This window comes from Chelmon rostratus, chromosome 9 (genome assembly GCF_017976325.1).
Source record: "Chelmon rostratus isolate fCheRos1 chromosome 9, fCheRos1.pri, whole genome shotgun sequence".
In the NCBI taxonomy this organism is placed as follows: domain Eukaryota; kingdom Metazoa; phylum Chordata; class Actinopteri; order Chaetodontiformes; family Chaetodontidae; genus Chelmon; species Chelmon rostratus.
Window position 1 is genome coordinate 18,447,394 of NC_055666.1, and position 22,468 is coordinate 18,469,861.

At 41.5% G+C, this 22,468-nt stretch overlaps 3 protein-coding genes and 1 non-coding gene across 4 annotated transcripts in view; 2 read left to right on the forward strand and 2 right to left on the reverse strand.

The window, feature by feature from the left end:
* The first annotated feature begins 95 nt into the window (after nt 1-95).
* nox1 (NADPH oxidase 1) lies at nt 96-7,061 on the forward strand. The gene is made up of 13 exons (XM_041943704.1): nt 96-219; nt 439-534; nt 653-763; nt 1,362-1,446; nt 2,126-2,271; nt 3,017-3,210; nt 3,301-3,427; nt 3,547-3,639; nt 3,728-3,969; nt 4,604-4,766; nt 4,971-5,117; nt 5,230-5,354; nt 5,797-7,061. Exons 1-13 carry the CDS (start codon nt 175-177, stop codon nt 5,921-5,923), a joined length of 1,701 nt encoding a protein of 566 aa, XP_041799638.1. The 5' UTR covers nt 96-174; the 3' UTR covers nt 5,924-7,061.
* On the reverse strand, nt 6,946-19,134 carry cstf2 (cleavage stimulation factor, 3' pre-RNA, subunit 2). Its single transcript, XM_041943705.1, has 13 exons — nt 19,038-19,134; nt 18,708-18,786; nt 18,305-18,474; nt 18,077-18,213; nt 16,299-16,418; nt 15,996-16,118; nt 15,227-15,350; nt 10,267-10,366; nt 9,018-9,217; nt 8,463-8,587; nt 8,181-8,264; nt 7,531-7,690; nt 6,946-7,380 (listed from the first exon to the last, which is right to left on the reverse strand). The coding sequence occupies exons 1-12, from the start codon at nt 19,126-19,128 to the stop codon at nt 7,565-7,567; spliced, it is 1,479 nt and encodes a 492-aa protein (XP_041799639.1). The 5' UTR covers nt 19,129-19,134; the 3' UTR covers nt 6,946-7,380; nt 7,531-7,564.
* A 363-nt stretch (nt 19,135-19,497) lies between these two features.
* Nucleotides 19,498-22,468, forward strand: part of bcorl1 (BCL6 corepressor-like 1) — a 30,213-nt gene continuing 27,242 nt past the window's right edge. The window contains exon 1 of the mRNA XM_041944063.1: nt 19,498-19,553. The gene's annotated coding sequence lies outside the window, so the exon portion shown is untranslated. The remainder of the gene's footprint in view (nt 19,554-22,468) is intronic.
* On the reverse strand, nt 21,315-21,387 carry trnav-uac. Its single transcript has one exon. It is a non-coding gene; the product is annotated as a tRNA-Val (tRNA).

A 22,468-nucleotide genomic window follows, 5' to 3' on the forward strand; every position in this document is an offset into this window, starting at 1 on the left:
AGGAGGAAAACATCTCTCCTAACTCTACGTAACGCGCCTCAGCGTCCATGCGTCGCATCACCTGTACACCTGTGGAGGAGGAGGGAGGAGTCCGGGCGGGAGGGTGTCGGATAAAAAGTGCGAGCAGGCTCGGGATGCCGGGAAAGCACTGCGAGGAGAGACAAAGCGCTCAACATGGGTAACTGGATCATCAACCATGGACTTACATCCTTCATACTGGTGAGTTCTCCTCAGTCACACTTTTGGAATTCAATTAGTCAAATCGTGGAGGAGTAAAGGTGACAAGATTTCGAGTTTACGCACAGCTTCTGTGCGTAAAAGCGTCCAAACTCCCGAAACTTTTAAGCAAATACAGTAATTATGATTAAAAAAAAAAACTTTTTTCTAAATGAAAAATGAAAGACTATTTTTGTGACGAGATCCCGCCTGTGTTTGCAGGTGGTGTGGATGGGCATCAACATCTTCCTTTTCGTCTGGTTTTACCTCTTCTACGATTTGGGGGATCAGTTTTTCTACACGCGCCATCTTTTAGGGGTGAGTAAAGGGAATAAGATGACATTCTTTTTTTTTTTATCACTACAATTACAATCAGACTCATAAGAATACACACACACACACACATAAATACTTACATACATATATATAATTTCAGTCTGCCTTGGCCTGGGCCAGAGCTCCCGCAGCCGTCCTCAACTTTAACTGCATGCTGATCCTCCTCCCGGTGTGCAGGAACCTGCTGTCCCTGATCCGAGGCTCCTTCGTGGTGAGACCTATATGTTTTCATAGCAGGGCGAGGTGCACAGTGTCACGGAGCATAATCTCATTGTCTTAAAGTTTCATGCATGTCACACAAACTAGTTTGACTGCTGCATGTCTGAGAAACAAATGCTCACCAAACACCATTCTTTGTTTTTTCTAAACATATTTAATTATCTTAATTTAATAGTTTAAGGTTAATTTTAATGCTACCAAACATTTTATTTAAATCTTGTTGTTTATCTTATCTATCTGCCCTAGTTAACTTTCCTGTTTTCAGTAATGTTTTGCCAAGGACTTTGGGCTGGGTGCAACACAAATAAAGTTATTTTCAATATTCACCAAGAATTTTACACTAATCATGAAAAGCTTTCTGAGTGATATTGTGTTATTTCAGCTCATTAACCTGAGAAAACAAAGAGGAGTCCCGGCTCCGAGCTTTGACAGTATATCTGACTCCAAAATCCAACCAAACTGGACTGTTTATGTCTTCCGTAATTCCACCCAGGCCCTCGCCCTCCTCAAGAGACACACTTCAGGCAGGTTTCAGTGACAGCTTTGGAAAGGTGGTCTTTTGCCTCTTTTTCACTTCTTTGTCTTTTCAGTGTTGTGGCAGAACAATGAGGAAACAACTGGACAAAAATCTGAGTTTCCACAAGCTGGTGGCGTACATGATAGCTCTGATGACGGGTGAGCTTCTGTCTTTAAGTCCTCACTTTTGTTCAAATGCTGAAAACTAGTGTTTGGTTAAGTTAGAAATAGTTGCTTTTATCAGTAAGTGTGGATTGTGTATGCAGCTTATTTCACCAGTGCCACGGGTGTAGATTTGGGTGGAGTAATACTTTTTTCAGGAAAAAAGAAAAGAAAGGGGAAACAATTGCATTTCCATTCAGACTGAAAGATTTTGTTTTTTTAATGTGTTCTTTCTGCCCTGGTGCGAGGACGCTTTTGAGAGCGGTTTAGTGCAACGTTTACTATTTCCTTCACTGTGCAAACATGTCTGACCTGGAGCTTATCAGTGCTTATCAGAGAATTTACGCAAAAGTGACCCAGAATAGTAAAGAAGAAAAGATAGTTTTCGGTCCTTCCTGGTGGTGTTGAGAAAGTAAAATGGCTACAAATAGAATAAAGCGCTTCCCCCTCACCACACAGACAGACAAATACTAACACAGGTCAAAATCTTCTCAAAGGGGTCATTTGTGAAGGGGAGGCAAACAAACTAATGGGTCTAAAGTAATGTTAACTGAAGGTGTATTTCCTCTTATCCAGTGAAAGATAAGAGAAAATCTAGACAGCAATGATTAAGCTGTTGAGATTTTTATTCATGCGACCACAGCTGGAATAATGTGTCTCCGCTTTGTCCTGACAGCCGTTCACATGATCGCCCATTTGTTGAACGTGGAGTGGTACAACAACAGCAGACAAGGAGTTTATGACAAACTCAGCACTGCTCTGTCCAACCTGGAGGACACAGAAAACACCACCTACCTGAACCCGATCCGCAAGACAGACATTGTAAGTGATTACAGCGAATTATACTGGGATTGACGTGATGAAATAAGACAAGAGTGGTGATGCAAAATTCCTAAAACTTTCATTTTTGCCCTCTAAAATATTTTCATTCAAGTAAAAAGTCTTCCAAAGTAGAATTACTCCAAAGAGCTCAGTGCTCAACCAAGCACAGCAGCGCTTTGAGCCAAACATCAACAGGGTCACACTTTATAATAAGGTTCACATATTCACTGTTAACTAGCTAGCATGCATATTAGCACAAATGACAAAGCACTAATTAATGCCTTATTCTGGGATGTTATTAAGGGCTAGGTTATTAAGATCATAATTCATGTACAAAAACATCCTTAATTACTATAAATAAGCAGTAATCAGGAGGTTATCGACTCTTAGGTAATGTTCTATTAGTTATAGAATATGGTCATGCAGAATAAGCATTAATAAGTGCTTTATAATGACTAATAAAGGGCCAATATGCTACTAATATGCATGCTAATGAGCAAGTAGTCAGTGGTGAATATGTGTGTCTTAATATAATGCGTTACTGTCAACATGCTAACATCACTGCAGCGACAATGCTACTATGTTTAGCAGGTGTAATGTTTACCGTGTTCACCATCATAGTTTCATGATAATATTTGCTAATTAGCACTAAACCCAAAGTACAGCACAGTAAAGCACCGCCATCCCTCATCTTCATCGCCTCATGTGTCCACATCATCACTCTCTTCTTCTTCTTGTGTCTCAGGATAAGCAGCAGATTCCCACCTACTTTGTGTTCACCACCATCGCTGGCCTTACGGGCGTCATCATCACGCTGGCCCTCATCCTCATCATCACCTCCTCCATGGAGGTCATCAGACGCAGCTACTTTGAGGTCTTCTGGTACACCCACCACCTCTTCATCATCTTCTTCGCTGGTCTCGTCTTTCACGGAGCCGGGTGAGGGGAAAGGTTTCAGCCTCCTTTTATTATAATGGACGTCGTTGTTGATATTGCAAACTCGGTTTCACTCGTCTGTCTCTTCTGCAGGCGCATTGTGAGGAGTCAACAGAAAACCGATCCACCACACAACTTCACCTATTGTAAAGACCGCATTGAGGATTGGGGACGGATCCCAGAGTGTCCCATCCCTCAGTTTGCAGGAGGGTTCCCGCAGGTTTGTCCTTTTTCATTTCAAAATGCTCAGAAGCTGCACAGGCTTCGTTACTGTCCATCCTCTGTAACAGGCTTTAAAGCTATCAAGTGTCATTTAGTGTCTGTCTTGTCTCTTTTCAGACCTGGATGTGGGTGATCGGCCCAATGATTCTGTATCTTTGTGAGCGTCTGCTGCGTTTCATCCGTTACATGCAGAGAGTCAGCTACAGGAGGGTAAGTTTGATTCCTGATTCACCTGTGCCCTCCGTGTTGTCCCGCAGGTTGAGTCATGGCGACTTCAATCCGTTCGCTTTGCTTTCAGATCGTGATGCGGCCGTCCAAGGTGCTCGAGCTGCAGCTGGTGAAGAACGGTTTCAAAATGGAGGTGGGTCAGTACGTCTTCCTCAACTGCCCGGCCATCTCCCAGCTGGAGTGGCACCCGTTCACCATGACCTCCGCCCCGGAGGAGGACTTCTTCAGCGTCCACATCCGCTCGGCCGGGGACTGGACAGACAAACTCATAGACATCATGCAGCAGCTACCGGAGGGAGCACAGGGACCCAAGTGAGCGCGTCTCTTTTAAAAAAACAGACTCCGTGCTGTTAGCACTCTGATGCACTGTGAGGAGGAAAAACAGTTGTTAACACCTTCATTCTAATGAAATCTGGACTGTATTAGGTTTGATGCCAGTTAGCAGCAATTCACTGAACAACTTCCGAAGCTTTGACCATTTCTCCCGACCTCCATCAATTGTAGATGTTCGTATTTGCACTTATAGTTTTCAGCGTCTTAAAAGCAGAGTTCAAACTGTGTTATGTGGCTGAGTTTTGTGTATGCAAGGATGGGCATTGCAGTCCCATTAATAGTATGTCGTGGTATGTGGCACTAGTCCACTTTGCACAATTGTTCTCATAAAAAGAAACGTGAAATGAATAACTCGACCTGGAGCCTCAGAGCAGGCAGCTGGTTGAAAAACAGTTTGAATGAAACCAGCTGAGATATGACTGACACGCAGTATATTTATGTATAGCGATTAGCGATGCTAATCTCCATGAAAGCTTGTGTGACTCACCTTTTGTATCAGAGTTACCAAGAATTATGGGCTGTGGTCATAAGTTGTGTGTATGTAGCCAGTTGTTTCCTGCTTTGGTCATCACCTGTAGTTTATTTCTCCTGCTTATTTATTGTCCCTCCTCAGAATGGGCGTGGACGGGCCCTTCGGCACAGCCAGCGAGGACGTGTTCGACTATGAGGTCAGCATGCTGGTCGGCGCCGGCATCGGAGTCACTCCGTTCGCCTCCATCCTCAAGTCCATCTGGTACAAATTCAAAGACTCCAACCCTAAACTGCGCACCAGAAAGGTAAACAGGCTCACCGTGTTCCTGTCGGTCTGCTTTTTGTCTGCTGACACACTGCTGCGCTCCAGTAATGCGAGACAGGAGCTGTTATTGTCTTTTAAATAAAGAACGCAGTTTTCGCAATGCACTCACGCACGCCGAGCAGCGTGCAGCTCTTTTGCAAGAAGATCGTTGTTTAACGCGCCTGTATCTGCTTTTTGTTTTCAGATCTACTTCTATTGGCTCTGCCGGGAAACACACGCCTTTGAATGGTTCACTGACCTCCTGCAGGTGCTGGAGAGGGAGATGGAGGAGAGGGGCATGGGGGACTTCCTCACCTACAAACTCTACCTGACTAAATGGAATGAAAGCGATGTATGTGTGTATGAATCAGTACTCACGTTGCTCGAGTTACAGGCCGAAGGCCAGATAAACAGCGTGAACTAATTTCAGCTTTAACCCGCCCCCCTTCCACATTTTGTAACAGGCTACTCATGTGAGGGTTCACTCTGATGAGGACACAGACGTGGTCACTGGGCTCAGACAGAAGACCTACTACGGCAGACCCGCCTGGGACAAGGAGTTCGAACAAGTCCGCAAAGAGAACCCAACGTGAGACATGATCCTTTATTTAGCCCTGCGTGTGATGCAGGCTGAAATATCTCAACAGTAATTCTGTGGATTATCATGAACGTTTTTACGGACATTCATGGTCCTCAGAGGACTTTGATGACCCCCCCTGACCTTTGCTCTAGTGCCACCACGAGGCTGGGATTTGTAGTCTTGAGTGCAATGTCTGAACAGTTGGATGGATGCTCTAACTTTAGTGCAACAATACTTGTCTTCCAAATGAACTTTGCACTTATTGCCAATTAGCAAATGTTAGCATGCTCACAGGCTAAATCAAAATGGTGAACACATGCTAGAACGCTGACATTAGCATTTAGCTCAAAGTACACTGTATCTACGCACAGAATCAGGAGATTAAATAACTCTATTAAGACTTTAACCCTTGGCTTCTAGCACCTCATCTTGTTTTTTCTTATGTTTTCAGGTCCGTGGTAGGAACTTTCTTATGTGGCCCTGAAGCTCTGGCAAAAGTCTTGGAAAAGAAATGTGCCAAATACTCAGACGTGGATCCTCGGAAAACCAAGTTTTACTTTAACAAGGAGAACTTCTGAGTTAGAAACAACAGGAATGCAGCATTTGGGCTCTTTGTAGGACTGTCGGTGGGGAATTTTCTTTCTCCGTGGATCATTTTAAAACAATGATGACGGAGCTGCTTGACAACCTGCTGGGTCTGTTTTGCCACGCTAAACTGTACAGCGACAAAGAAGTCGGGCATGTTTTTATCAGCGCTACTTAGGGCCTCACTTTCTTTTCTCTTTGATGAAAGCATGAATGATCATAATATCATAATCAGCTCTGACTCATGATCTGTACGGTCAATTACACTCAGACCATTGTATAATCATTCTATCATTAACTTTAAGCTGTGTTTCTGGTGAAGCCCGTGTTGTTCCTTATGGCCTGAGATTGAACAAGTTTATAGGAAAACATTTGACTGTTACAGAGAGATAAGGACCAAAAGAATTTTGTCTCCATACTAAACTTGCAAAAAAAAAAAAAAAAAAAATACTTTTTTGTACAGACAGTAGACAAATGAATGTTCTTCTTTCAGATAGGTATGATAATTTACAGCAGTGTAGCTAGATGCAACTTAGATTATTTCCATTATCCAATTTTCTGGCAATTATTTTCTAAATTGTTTCTTTAAAGTGTGTGAATGTCAGAAAAAAGTGAAAAATTGCCTCCTCATATTCGTCATTTTTATCCAAACAATAGTCCAAGACCCAAAAAGAAAATCTCCAAATCATCACAAATAAGATGCTGGAAGAGGGATTTGACATTTTTCTAGAAAAATGGAAAACAAATCAAAAGTATTGACTCATTTTCAACTAATTGTTTTAACTCTGAAAAAGATATTTTCCCCTCAACAAATAATTAGCCCATTGTACTGTGTGTCTATAAATACTGTATATATCATGTTGTATTCTTGTAAACAATTCTCTATTTTTTTTAAAGCTTTAATGGTTAAGGAAGGTGGTTTCTGGGAAACAGCCAGTTTATTACAGCCTGTCGTATTTCCTTGTGTGAGAGTGATAAGAAGCCTGTAATCCAAGAAGGGAACAGTCACGTAGCCTGTGGTTAGTCATCCTCTGAAGAAATGGAAGGACTTTTATTACTGTTTTACAAGTTGCTCATTTTGCATTTCTTGTATACAATTCCAAACTCCTGCTGAATAAATGAATAAAGGCATGTCTTCTTGTTTATTTTATTGACAAAACAACATCCAGACAAACAGTTTCCAGAGCCAATAAGATGAAAACAGTCGGCTTAGGCAGAAAAGGATGAAACCTCATGGAGCTTCAGCCCTGGTCTCTTTCATCTGTTCAGCATTCACCGCCATCATCCTCTCAAAGGTTTCACTTATTTTTAAATCCACAAGCGCCAACATCACTCTTCCATACAGAAAACAGACAAGATGATAAAAAAAAACAACTATACAATATCCCAATCTAATGAGACGTCTTCAGAGTTCACGGTGAAGGTGACAGAGTGGAGCAGTTTGTGAGTCCTAAAGAATGAAGGAAACAGAATCACGATTCAGATATTACAGTTGTTCCGTGATGATGTAGGAATGTTTCAAAACCAGTGGATCTCCCGCAGGGATGGAAACTATAGTGACATAGTGACAAGGAAATGAAGAAACTTTGTCATGGCCAACCTGACACCTGCTGAGGTTCTTCTCGGTCGGACCGTCAAGGCGCCCCTCCTGCAGTCTTTTGAATCTGCTCTTTGAGGATGAGGATGCTCTGCCGCTGCTCTGGGGGCAACATGGCGATCTGTTCTGGGGTCAGCTGCAGGACCTGCATGATCAGGGCGGCCTAGAGAGGGACAAAAAACAGACATATATTAATTCATTTGTCATACAGTTAATTTAAACACAAGATACTTGTGCTCAAAAAGAGGATTCATTCTCAGTGAAGAACCTTGGACCCCTAATCTGCCTCTATACCTGCCAAAGAGCAGTGATTCCTAACACGTCTTTGGGGTCATCACAAATCAACAAAAACGATGAGAAGTGCTTTGTGGATGTCTCAAGTAATAGTCACTGTCATTCTTTAGCAATAATGGAAACTCAAGGGATCCTTAAAAAGCCTTTGTTATATTAAAACAACACCAGCTATTGTTTAAGTCAGCATTTGCTAATAAATTTGTATGAGCCCTGCTATTCCCCCCTAAGGTGACACAAAGGCAGAACGACTTGCGATCAGTGAATGAGAATGCATAAAATGAATTAGCCTTTAGCTCAGAGGCACCTCAACCAGCTGCTGTGACAACTGCCTGCTTTATTTGTGATATAGATACACCCACCTTCTCCTGGTCCTGTGTGGAGACCTGGCTCTGCCCCGGACTGAAGCCTCCTCCCGATGGAGGAACGCCAGAGATACCAGGACCCTGCAGGACAAACAGAATGTTTATCAGAGGGGTTATAATAATGCAATTTGACTTTTCTTGACAGTTTTAGTACTCTTTTTTGCATATAGCTATTTCTAGAACATGAAAGGAGAGACTCTGGGTGGATAAGTGTCAAAAAATTAAAAAAAACACAACCAAACAGCAAACAGAGAAAAAGACGTTAGAAGCAGCTGTTACCGGTCTCGCAGGTGGAGGAGCATTGGGGCCCATGCTATGAGGAACGGGGCCAGGCATCCCTGCTGCCATGGGAACCCTCTGTCCCGCCACTGGGCCGCGAGCGTCCATCGCCCGAGGGTCACGGCCTGCAGAGAGAAACAAAGCCGCACTTACACTTGGAGTGCTGACTGAATCACTGGAGTGTGTGTTATGGGATTGGACTAATGTGTTTGCATGTGACTCACGCTGTTTGAAGTGGAAGTTTATCATAATATAAAACATTAACACAAAAATCCTCAAATGTAAAAAGGTGTATTTGTACTCTTCTTGGTTTTTCCTCAGAAAAACATTAGGGTATCAAATATAAGGAAACAGGAACTGTAAACCAAGTGTAATCATAGTAGCAAGATAAAACTGCTCGTATCTTCTACAAACCCCTTGCTAGGACAAAAGGCTTTTGATTGGTTTCCCTGCATTTTGGTTTTTCTGCCAGCTGGGACTAAGCCTGAACTGAGATCTGTTACAAACATAACGTCACACAAACACAGATGACAGATGCATTATTAGAGCAGCTACCTCTGGTTTCCATTGGCGGTGCCCGTGGCTCCATCATCGGGGGCCCTCTGGGGTCACCCATCATGTTTCGTGGTTCACCCATGGCCGGGCCTCTCATGTCCATTGGAGGTCCTCTCATATCCGGAGGGGGTCCACTTGCCATTTGGGCCATGTGTACAGGTGGGGCTTGGTGGGGCGGTGGAGCACCCATGTAACCCCGGCTAAATAATGCAATTAAATATTACATTAAACTGGCAAAAATCGCAATTTTGATAATATTCAGTGCTTCCTGTGGAATGAGAGGTTAGTGTCCCCTCTTCGTCTATCAAGGCACATAAGCACTTAATAATTACATGAATTAATTGTTATTTTTCAGTGAAAGTAACAACTATGTTCTTTAAAACAGGCTAGGTTGGCACACCCACGGCCTAAAACTACACTTATGTGTTGCTGGCCAACGTCCCCCTTAGAAGAAAGTGGCCTTGTGGGTAACCAGTGTATAAATGTAGTATGTATGTAGTCTGGCAGGTTTGCTGTAGGTAGTGACTTTCTTCCCGTGTGTGAGAAAGCACATTGTCACAGCCAGAGAAATGCGTATGCTGACAACGTGTAATTACATTACTAAGTCAGTGAGTGTCTAGATAAGCTCAGCCTGAAGCTACTGAAAGGTCGTGTATTGTGCTCGAGGCCAAAGAAGAAGTTCATGCAACTTTGCTACGGCTTTTCCCCGCATTCTTCACAGCAGAGCTGGTCCAAATTGTGAAAAGCTAGCTAGCAGCTGTGAGCCAGGCTGAAGTAGATTAAAACCCCCTAACAGAGGTCTCACATCTACAGTTCAGAGCTGCAGATCTGGAGAGGTAACATATGCAATTACATTATGACAGAACTGGGGCTCTGCGTGACAAACAAACATGTCGCACAGTATAACAAGCACGTATATAATGAGTGAGAAAGTGGGTCAGCATTTCAAAGCAAGAGCGATTTCACATATTCACATTCGTGAGGAGCTGATGGATGAAGAGCATCAGGTAGCTGATTGACTGAATCCCTAATTAAGACAATATGAGTTTGCTGTAAACAGATACACTAGTTTCTTGGGGTCTGCAGTATTAGAACCACACCCTTACCACCACAGTAACCGTGTGCGTCACAAGATAAACCAGGAATGAAAACTTAAGGATTATTAGTTTAGTGGCTTGAGTTGATACTCCTTTAAATCCACACAAGCTGTTCTATAATTACGGTAATGTGATATGGGTGAATATCGTACTTGGGGTCTATGACCTCTCCAGTGACAGACAGCAGAGTTCCTCCTCTGGGATCATTAGGACCATCTCCCAGCAGGCCTCTGGGGGGGATACCGCCTGGTCCTGAGAGGAGAAAAAGCACACATTCAACCACATGCAAACACTGCATTGGGAAATGCTTCATGACTAATCAATTAAAAACAGGTTGTAACTGGGCATACAGCTGAAATTCCAGGTAGGAGAAAGCACGCACACACACAAACAAACACGCACACACACACACCTATAAACAGATGTGTGTTTGCTCAGAACGGATCAGGAAATAACCAGAGCTGTTTGGGGTTGATAAAGCACACAGTGACCACGTCAAACTGCCACAATGTGATATCACAACACACAGGGAGATATCAACACAGTGATCAGGAACAAAAAAAAGCAGGGAATGGGGGGGGGGGGGGGGGCGTGGTCTTCCATCAACATTAAGAGGGAAATTATTTACATTCAAAACACATTAAAAGCATTTGTTCAAACAGATACAGAAGGCCTGACTTGAGAATATTTTCCTACTTGTGTCTTGTAACTCTGGTGTTATTTGGCCATGAGCACATCATGATGGAAGGCATGCAGAGAGAAGGTCAAGTACAATGGGGGTGTCAGCAGGGCTGAATAATTCATCGAAATATTATTGAAACGGCAATATGGCCGAGTGCAATATCCAAGTCGCAGGAGCTGCAATATTTGATAAAAGGTAGAATGTGCCACAACATACCATTATAAATAAAACAATGTGGTGCTACAGAGAGGCCCCGGCCTACAAATCATATTCCTCAGACAAAAGGGAACATCTGCTGGTGCAGACCCCAGCAAAATAAATAAATAAAATAAAATAAAATAAAATCACATTATCATGTTTAGATATATTTTCAGTGAGACTCCCTGTGTAGTTTTACCTTAATCAAAATGAACATAGTGTAAATATGGCTCATTTAACATGTCATTAGGACGGAGTGTTTATGTATGCCGGGAATTATTTTACAAAACCTCTTTCTGTCAATCCTCATGCTTCGGTCAATTTCACATTTTACAGATTTGAGGTAAAGGCAGCGCTCGTGATAAAAATCTGCATTACGTGGCACTTTAATTTTTTTCTGTCATGCTGAGAACAGCTGCATGAGAGGAGAACCAAGAGCTAGTGTTCAAAAAAAAGTGGCAGCTACAAGCAATTGACGGGATATAGGACATGTGGACTGCTGTTAGTACTGTTGTCAGTGGAGTTACAGTGTGGAAAACTGGCAAGAAATTGGACAGATTTCTGAATGACACCGACAAGCACAAACAAGAGCACAGCAAAAGCCGAGATTTTCCAAGATTCCTTGAAAGCAACATGCTGCTTGAAAGCATACTCAGCAATTTTCTCTCATTATGAAAAGACTTACTATTTTCATCTCGACCCTGGCAACACAGCGATGGACTGAATAGACGTAAACTCGTCACAATCAAAATCCGCTTGTTAAAATAAAAACCGTGCCAGGTTTGAACTGAATGCCTTCATGTGAATTTCTACTGATCCAGAAAAGGAGTGGGAGGATTGAGCTGCCAGTTCCATTTTATAAATAGCATATCTCATTTTATGTAGTTGCTAAACAAAATACATAGTTCGTGTCAGGTGCAGTAAACCGTGATGTCTGAAAGCATTGCTGCTTATTCTGAATTTGATGCAGCAACACGTTTCAAACAAGTTGGGACAGGAGCAACAATAGACTGGGAAAGTTTTGGAACGCTCCAAAAACACCTGTTTGGAACATTCCACAGGTAACATGTTGATTGGTAACAGGTGATAGTATCATGATTGGGTATGAAAGGGGCATCATGGAAAGGCCCAGTTGTTCACAAGCGAGGATGGCGCGAGGTTCACCACTTTGTGAACACATGAGTGAATAAAGGATGTTACTACATGGACTAAGGGACACTTAAACACAGCTCATTTGTAAATGATTGCCTTGTTTTTATTTACATTTTACACAACGTCCCAACTTTTTTTAGAATCAGGGTTGTGATTTAATAGTGATGAGTCTTGTGTGATATGAGATAAGCCCAGAGAGCATCACAAGAAAAGAAGCAAATATACAAAACATCCAAAAGGTGATTTTAACAACACCGCAAGAAAACCTGTCATTCTGGAAGACGTTTTTTTCTTCCTACAATTCAAATGCTTTGGAGACTCGAAGTCTGTGGTTTACTACATGACCCAGTTCAGACTGCCTTCCTTGAGATCAGAGTCACACCTGCACATGCACTACAGTTTACAATGTGCAGCTTGACAAGGCAATCAACTAGCCGACGAGAGAAGACAGAATTCTTTGCCGAGCTGATGAAGCCTGTAAGTTATTTTTCACCTCATTCACAGCATCTAAAAATGAACCAAAGAGTATCTCAAGTGCTCTTTTGACAGCCATGAAGCTGTGCAATGCAGTCTAACTGGAAGAGTGCTGAAGGCACAAAGGCTGCGCTGCCTGCACAAACTGGGGAAAAAGCATCTGTATTTTTGCTGTCTGGAGTAGGCCAACATCTTTATCTACGTGTGACTGGTGTATGTATGTATGTATGTATGTATTTATGTATGCATGCATGCATGCTATGTCCTTCCACAAATGCAAAATGTTCTGACAACAGCACTGTCAAATTGCACACTAATGTGTCATTTTTCTAAACATGTGAAGCCTCACTTAATATTTTTAAGTTTATTTTTATTTGTATCCAGAGCAGCTGCCCCTTTTTAATGTTCTTTTTGTGCACACGTTCAGCTTTTTAGAATTTTGTACTATAACCAAGTGCAAGAAACAGAAACTCAATATTAGCAGCATTATAATGAAGCACTGTAGTGCTGCAGAGACGCCCTGGCCTACAAATCCTGTTCTCCAGATGCAAGAAAACAAGTTTGTTTGGTCATGATTAGCTTTTTCAATGAAAATGAAACTTATGATGCAAAAATGATCATTCCCACTAAGTGTGGCTCATATTGCAATCATAATATCTAATCAATAAATCAGTAATGTGGTTACTTTACCAGATCATGCAGCCTTAATTTCTAGTATGAAAAGTGAGTTGTGTATTTTTATCTAAATATTCTTCTTGCTACAGAGACGCAGCTTTTCCGTATAACGTTATATCTCTACTGACATTTTCACTCCTGGCACCTGCCCCAAACCCATATCTGTTCACATGCAGTGTCACCACCTTCCTCCCACCCTCATGACATGGCACATTCTGCTTTAGTTATGATAATGCTGAGAGATCATAATCTTTAAACAGGCTTAGTAACTACTTCAAGGCCTAAACGTGTGAAGGCAAAGGAGCTCTTTTTTGATTATGGTGGACATGCAGTCTAACAAACTGTAGAAAGCTAACACTAAAATCCCAGAGGAGTTGTGTATTTGGACAGTGGCCTCTTCACAACAGTCCTATGATCTGACTGGAGAACTGAACGAGTACCTTGAGGCCGCTCGATAGCAGCTTGCCCAGACGATCCTGTGGGAGAATGCTGAAGGTTTCCTGAGCCAGCATTAAAGTAAAAAAGAACAGGAGACAAAGACTCAAGAGGGCAAAGCAGCACTTTGAGCATTCTGATGCGTGCTCATGATGAGTACACACACGCACACAGTGGGGTAAAAACTTTTGGAAACTTAACATTAGTAAATATGCTACACGAATGCTCGACAGACACAGAGAACACAGAATGCCAAACATTTGAAGATCCTCAAGTCAAGCTGGTTACACTGTACCACTCATACAGCACCTCGACTAATTACAAGGCTCTAGTGACACCTAGTGATCCCAGTGAGCCATGACACGTGCAGCGCTTCATCAAGGTGTTCATTCCAGTTTTTCCAGATTTTTTTTCCTGTATTTTACTGAAGTCACTGGTAATGGGTGCACTTCAGTCATGCACACGTGTAACTGCTAAAATAACTTTGAAGAACAGCTTAAACCATTGCGTTACACTGTACTGAAAAAAATGCATGACTGTAGCTTCGTTTGCACCTATAAGACAGTTTAATGCCACTTCCACTTTTGAACGGAATACATAATAAATAAAAACAAATGTTTTCAGTTTGTCCAAATCTGTTTTGGTGATCTGCATAAATAAACTGTGCATAGGAAACTCTGCACTGTGGCAGTTAATTGGAAAAACTGAAAAGCAAAAATAAGATTGACCCCGTTTTTGGTGCAAACAACAGACAAATCCTGGTAGCAGGAGTATGGCACCTGAATAATCATTAGTATGTACAGTATACAATATATTATAGTATTTTGTGAGCAGGGAGAGTGCTCTTGTGACAAATATCCAGAGCTAATGTTTGCAGAGATGGATTTGACAGACGGGTGAACTTCTCTTACAAAGATAAAAAAGATGCAAACTCCTCTTGCAGACATAAACTCTTCATCTTTCAGTGAAAGCTACCAAATAATAGTTATGTCCATGTGCCTATTGGATTAAACCTGATACAATGCCTGGCTAAATAATTTTAACTTAAACAAATCTTACATTAGTCTTAAATGAACCTGTCTCCTCTATATTATCATTAAAGGATCAGTATGTAGGATTTAGGGGGATCAAGCTGAATACTCTTGCCTCACCCTCCCCTACGATGACCGATAAAAATGCAAAAAGCCCTCTCTAGAGCCAGAGTTTGGTTTGTCTGTTCTGTTTGTGCAACACATTGAAAAATTTGCAAAACAAGCATACAGAAATACAGTCACAGAAGATTTTGGTTAAAGACACTGCTGCCAAAAAAAAAGAGGTTTTCTTTTTTCTTTTTTTTGGCTGAATTAAGAGAGAGAGCACACATTCCTCTGCATGAAACAGTCAGACCTCACACATGAATTCTCAATCACTTACGTCATCTATATTTGGAACATAAGGGTGATGCTACCACAGCCAGTTCAGTGAAGATGTAGGTATGCATGCAGCTTTCTAATTACCTGGAGGTCCCACTGGTACTGGACCTGGTCCTGGTCCTGGTCCTGGAACAGGCATTTGACCAGGGACAACACCCATGTTGGGGGGCTGCATCATTTGAGGGGCTCCATTGACATGCATTCCAGGCTGACCATAAAAAAAATACGAAATAAATAAGAAAACATGAATAGTTCAATCTAACCTTAATCCTGGCAGGATTTTTTTTTTTACAGACTATAACAATTCTGAGTGCAACCATATGAAAAGCACCCTTCGCTATCCCGTCTTTCTTGACTTTTATGGACTGAGTGGAAAAAACTTTATGCCAATGTGCTACTTTTATTATGTTGTAACCTTTCATCACTTCCCAGTTTCAATGATTAAGTATGCTAAAGTATGATGAGGGAAACTACATTAAAGAGAGAAGACAGACTGCATGATGGGATATAAACCAAGGAATTTCACTTTCTTTTGTTCCCACACTGAGTGCACAAAACAGACGTGTTTAGGTACGGTCACATTGGGCTTCCATCCACCAAATATTTGCTCTATCTCCCATTAACTTCTATTGAAGCCTGCAACACTGACTAATTCAAGCTGATGCGTCATGTTTCAGTGAGTGAGATAACAAACAGTAGCACTGCTCTCGAAAACTGTTCTCATCGATATTTATTTATACCAGCATTAGAGCTGTGACATCACATCATTTTCCTGAAGGAGCAGGGGGCTATTTTGTTGAAGAGAAGTGTAGTGAGACCATTGCTTTAGAGAGAGAAAAGCTGTGCTACTTACCACAGGCTGCGGCTGAGACACTGGCGCGCTGGGCTGTGCAGGAGGTGGATTGACTGGAGGCGCTCCTCCACCCTGCCCGCTGGGAATCAGAGGCGGAACTGAAGTTTGACGGTGGAGCATTTTCTGTACATGGAGCATGTGGAAAAGCATCACTGAAAACGTTGCACTGGTTCCAAAGTGCAGACTAGTTTTCACTTCCTTTGGCAAATGACAGCGAGGTGAACTTATGACTTCGACCTTGCTTCAAATAAACTTATGATCACGTAAGATTTGACTCCTCTCCTTATTCTGAAATTCTCTCACCAAGGCAATCTCGGGGTCAACAATCCGCATGACAACTTGGGCCTGCAGCAGAGCATAGGCCAGCTGAGGGTTCTGCAGCAGCATGTTCCTCGCCTCCTGAGGACTGTTCTGCACACACAGCTGGAGAGAGAAATCAGAAACATGATGATCACAAATGGGAAGAGTAAAAAGCAAAACTTTGGACCCATCCCTTTCAAATGAAAGAGATCCTCATTCATTTAAAAAAAAAAAAAAAAAGCTCTGCGTGCTTTTACTTCCTGACAGGTTAGACATACCCCTGTAGTTTTTACTACCGCTTATGATTCAGATACATGACCATAAGCAACCAAAGTGGCTGCATCAGCACAAAACATTAAACAAAGATGTGCAACAATATCTGTGCTATCAGGATCTGAGCCCTCGCACTGATCAGCATATGGAGCTGTCCCACTGACACAAGCTTTGGTGCAACAAAACACTTTTCCATTCGAGGGAAAAAAAATGTCTGCAGCGTGGTGCTTCTTTGAGCTTAATGAAGCAGACTGCCAGATGTGCAAAGATAAGGCTTCTCTGGCAAAGCTGAGAGAGACAGACTGTAGAGCGCAGCCTCTGTTAATGAAAGGGATGAAGAGCGTCTGCACACAGTTGTCATCCTGGAGGCGACTCAAGCTGAGAGCAACATTTGTCCACCATCTTTTTTTGGAGACCAAAAAGAGTAAACAGCAAAAAACATACAGTTTGAGAACATCACTATTGGGGAAAACTATTATATTTTAAATTTGATTCTTTGTCAAATATCTTACATTACTTTCTTTCATTTCAATGTTGGCAGTTTGTAATACAACTAAACCTCTGCTCCAGTGAGTATGCATTTTAGTTTAGTTTATTTTAGTTTTTTTGGCAGAAATACCTACGTTTATTATGACTGCCTAAACAGCAGTTGCAGAAGAAAGTCAGGGCCAAAATGGTGAACCTGCAATTTGTACCAGACACAATATTTTCAGCCCCATTTTAGGGAGACCATACTGTTACACAGGGATGTGAGCATAAATTCAGCAGAGTAATACATAAATGTCACCGATCCACCAGTTCCAGAGATCAAGAGACTGATTCATAGTACTAGAAACTAGTTATCATAACTACCCATCAACCTTTTCAGTTCCAGGACAAAAACTGTACCACTTAGATCAATAAGCCTCTCAAAGTCTTGCATTAGCTTCTAATATGAATATTTAGAATAGACAGGACTATTTGAAAATGAAGAAACAGATGATGTACAAAGTTGCATTCATGACTTATAATGGTTAATATATACATGCGCTCACACGCACGTGCACACACACAGAATTTAGGTTTGCCTAGAAAACTATTTAAAAAATGTCTCCTATCAGAATCCTGAAGCTGTCAAGATTTTGTTAAACTGACAGAGACAACAGACTCATAATCAATAAATAAACTAGCAAATATGCATGTATAATGAAGAACAAGATTTAGTCAAAACAACTTTTACTCAGGTCTTATTTGCATCAGCTTCCTGACTTAATATAGGTCAAGAGTCAACTACTACATTGAGAATTATTTACAAAAATCATCATAACCAATCAAAAACAGAGGCACCTATTTAGTGCTCTTTACAGCATCTTCCACCTTTAAGTAGAATTTGAATTTAGAACCTCCCTGGAAGTGCTATATTAATCAATTTAAAATGTCAAAAAAGGAATGAAGAAATAGGTTAACTAGACCTGCGACATACTCAAAAACCCACACAGTAAAAATCTGAGGCAGTAAAACCAGCCTACCTTCATCTGCTTCATAAGTTCAAACATCTGCTCAGGTGGCAGACTGGCCACAGCTCTGCTGATGGACTCTGGGGCTTCCTGTGGCTGGATGCTATCTCCATAAGGAGACTCGATAATGGGGGCTCCTGTTCCTAAACCTGCGCCAGAACACAGAAACAGCAGACAACTGTAGCTTTGCACCAACGTCTCTCAATTGAATTGAACGCAGCATCTTAATTTGACGCTTACTTTTGAGCTCTTCCTTGTTTTTCTCACTGGCTGCGTTGTCAACACGGAGAGCGCGACCACTGAACTCTCTCCCGTTCAGGTTCCGCATGGCACTGAGGGCCGTCTCCTGGTCTTGATATTCACAGAAGCCATACCCCTTCGGCTTTCCTGTTTCCCTGTCATAGACTAACCTGAGAGCAAGACACTTGTGTCAGTTACCGTCTAGAAATTACTAAAGCTAAGTGTGAAATCCCATTCAAAAATTCTACGTGATGAATAACATACACAAGGGGTACAAACTTGGATTGTTCACTTCAAAGTCTGTTTCACATGACAAAAATGTCTTCTGTATCTGGGGGTTGCAGCACATAATGATGGCTAACTTAACGGTATAAGAAAGTGAATGGCACCCTCTTTCACTCACCTGAAGCTCACAACAAGTCCGACTTCAGAAAAGATGTCTTTCAGCTGCTCTTCAGTGGCTTCATACGGAATGTTCCCAACTAATATCAATATGAGATAGCATGAGTAACATTAATGTGACCATAAAAATAAAAAAAATATTTTGAAATGTGGTCTCTTGTTCTTGAGGTAGCTAGTGTTAAGTTTGCTCGCTTGTTGCCAAGCTAACGGTAACATTAGCAAGCTATCAACGTTAGCAAGCTTTAATTCATTAGCTCCTGGTTCATTGACTTACTGTGCATTTAATGGATAAAACTGCCAATAACCGGACGACTAACGGCAACAAACTTACCAAACACTGAACGTAATGAACGATCAACGGCTGGGTCTCTACTCGCGGCAGCAGCGGCGGCAGCAGCAGCAGCGGCAGTTACGTTCGCCATTTTGGGAACACAAATGAGTGTGACACCAGGAAATGACACAATATCCGTTTGTCGGGAAAAGGCCACATTCAAATACAAACAGTGCGACCTTTCCTAACCTCTTGGTAGTTGACAGTATCCGCTATTTAGGATTTTTTTGTCTCTCTTAAATAATTAACTAGCTATGAATAATAATTAACGTCATTTGAAAGCGGGTTTCGCTGAACATCAGACAGGGTCAAAGTGGTCAACACAAACTAGACGGAAAAATAGATGGCGCTGTTGTCCGCGGTTAAGTTAGCTACTACTTTGGTCCGCCTGCCAGCACTGTGACGGACAAAAATATGAGACGCTATTAACCGATAATTTCGTCAGTTAAAAGTAAGAGTGAGTGGACGCATCCGTTATGCTGCCGAAGATCATATTTCTCTGCAACAACAGATTTGGTGAGTAATTAGTTGAGGATTAGGAAGCTAATTTATGTTTAAATTGCTTTTTTGCTAATGTTCTTAACTCAAAATTTAGTTAGCTGTTGGGATACAGAAGTTTGGATCGACAGTGAGGCCAGACAGGTGGAAATGAGGTAATTAATATCAACCAATTACTTAATTTATTAACTAGTTACACATACATTGGTATGGATTGGACTACCCTTGATGTTTGGCTGTATCTGTGTACTGCATGTAGTAAACCTGTAGTAAAGGTACAGAGGCTGGTACTCCTGGATAATCAAATGCACCTGTTCCCAGGGTGAATTATAATGAATTACTTAATGCATACATTTAGAGTATGCTTTATACAATAAAACATGTGTGTTAAAATATGGATAAATCAATTATATTTGTAAGAATTTACTAAATATTGTTTTAAAGCTGTCAATTTTTTTCCACCTCACAATTTGTGCCCTATTTTATCATAAAATTAATTTATATTTACTAGAACCTTTGTAAAGTACAAGCACACCTCGTTCATTTAGAGTTGTTACATCAGTATTTTGTGCTTAAAATTGACAGGAGCTCTTTTTATGGCCAGTAGATTCATTTTCCCATCATCTCCAGCTTTGTGTTAGAGCTTGTTTTTAAACATGGTTTTGCATAGTTTTATGTCGACAAATTGCTTGATTGACGCTACAAACCGCATTTTCTTTACTGGCACATTTAGTATTTGCTATGCTGTAATGCTCTGGGTACCATCTCTGATCTTAAATGTCATTAGTTGTTTTTTCTGCCAAGGTCATTGGTTAGTTGGTTGTTTGTCTTTATCTGAAAACCGATTTTTTATGAAAATCTGTGGGCATCGTAGGCCTTGGGCCATAAAACAATTGATCAGAATTTGGTGGTATGAACATAACATAGATATCAGCAGATACATATAGCAGTCTGAATGCTTGGGGTATGTTTGCAGAATCACAAAGTCAATTTACCTTAATATTTAATTGATATAAATGATGTATTTGGGCGTACTACCAGGTTGGAGTGTGAGGTTTTGCACCAATCTTTACTCCAACGAGTGTAGCTATCGTATGGATTTATATTATTTTTCTTAATTCACTGTCTACATAAAATATGAAAAGTGCTTAATATTTTATGGATCCCATTCGTTGTGAATGTAAACTGTGAAAACACCAGTCATGCGGAGCAAGCAGCAGCAGAAGAGTGTTTTCTGGATTAATAGTTTGGTCTACAAAATGTCGGAAAAATGTGATTTTTTTGTAACTGTGAAGCACTTATAAATTACTATATAAATAAAGCTTTGTTTACTAAAACAATTCATTTATTATCAAAATAGCTGACGATTAGTTTGGTGAGTAATTAGTTGGGGACTATGCTGACTATATGATCATAATTGAGGTCGTAGTTAGTGATGATGCTCTGCTGGACTGATGTTTCCTCATGTTTGTAAATGGATTTGGCAAGACACTTTGCAATATAATGTGTAATCCAGTTCAGCACCACTGCAAAGTTCAACCTCAGCAATAAACTAGTTAAAATGTGACCCTACCGGCAGTGTCAACCAGAACTGAACAGGTCAGGTAGAATTCATGGCTGTGGTCTTGTATTGTATTGTGTTAAATGCCAACTGAATGTATTTTCCAATCCTGCGGATGTTATGCAGCTTGTATGGTCACCGAAGTCAATGTTGATACCTTTATTTTACGGACAAGTTACCATTAAATTGCGGAAACGATTTTCAGGACTGAAAAATTCTGGTCCCACTGGGGCTCGAACCCAGGACCTTCTGCGTGTAAAGCAGACGTGATAACCGCTACACTATGGAACCAGCTGTATTACAGGGGCGCCAAACTGGTTCAGATACATGATCCGAGTTGGACATGACGTCCAGTACGGTCTCTGCGATTTGATAAAATGATGCCAGCATCGACATTCCCTGAACCCCCCCGTAACGTTAAGCGGAGCTCTCTGCGTCGTAACTGCAAGCTGCGGTTTAGCGCAACAAAATATCGGTCAGCTCGAGTCTCCCCAGTAGGTCATCTAGCTTGGCCACGCACGTAGCGTCACGTCTTTAGCTGCTGGTGTGTTTGGTTCAGCAGTGAGTCGAGCCCTCCTGGGACGGCTCGCTTTTGTGGCCGAGCACACGGTAACGTTACGGCAGCTAAAATCCAGCCACTGCCAGCCACGAGCTGCAACAACCGCGCCGGGCGAGCCGCCTACGTTTGTCCGTCTTTCCAGCCTGCAGTCTGCATGTCCTGGAAGTAACATACCGGGGAGTAAGGATTTCCGTTTGTATGTTTAAAAGGCTGACTTGTCTTATTAGCATGAACCCACTGTGCATTTTCAAACTTGTGATTTTAACAATAAAAACTTGGGGTAACGTCGTCACCCCATCTCACCATCCTAAGTCAGCTGCTGTGAATATGACAGCACTCAGTATATTGTCTCTTACAGAGAGCTGTCATGAAGTTAAAGTTGAGGCTGAGACATTATTGCACATGACAAAAATACCATATAATGCAAAAAAAAAGAAGAGAGAACAGAGAAAGTCAAATTATATTATCTATCTAATCTAATGTAATCTAAATTAAAGTATTTTGTTTATGTTTAATATTTGCTGACGCACAGCCAACCTCACTGCTTGTGTGTTAATACAACATGTTTATAGTAAAGAGTTTATGAAGCCCGTTTCTGAATATGATCAACAGTTGCAAAGCCCTATGCCATAAGCAAGTTAGGCAGTAGTTTTCTGACCTACAGGTAGCGCATCAGTCACCTTTTTAATGCAAGGTCATCATTAAGGTCATCTTAGAATAAGGGCTGTAAACTGGAGAATCAGTGCATTTGACCTAGATCCGCATCTTGAGCCCCATCTCCCCTCCTCATACAGATTTTTGTTTCCAGGCTGC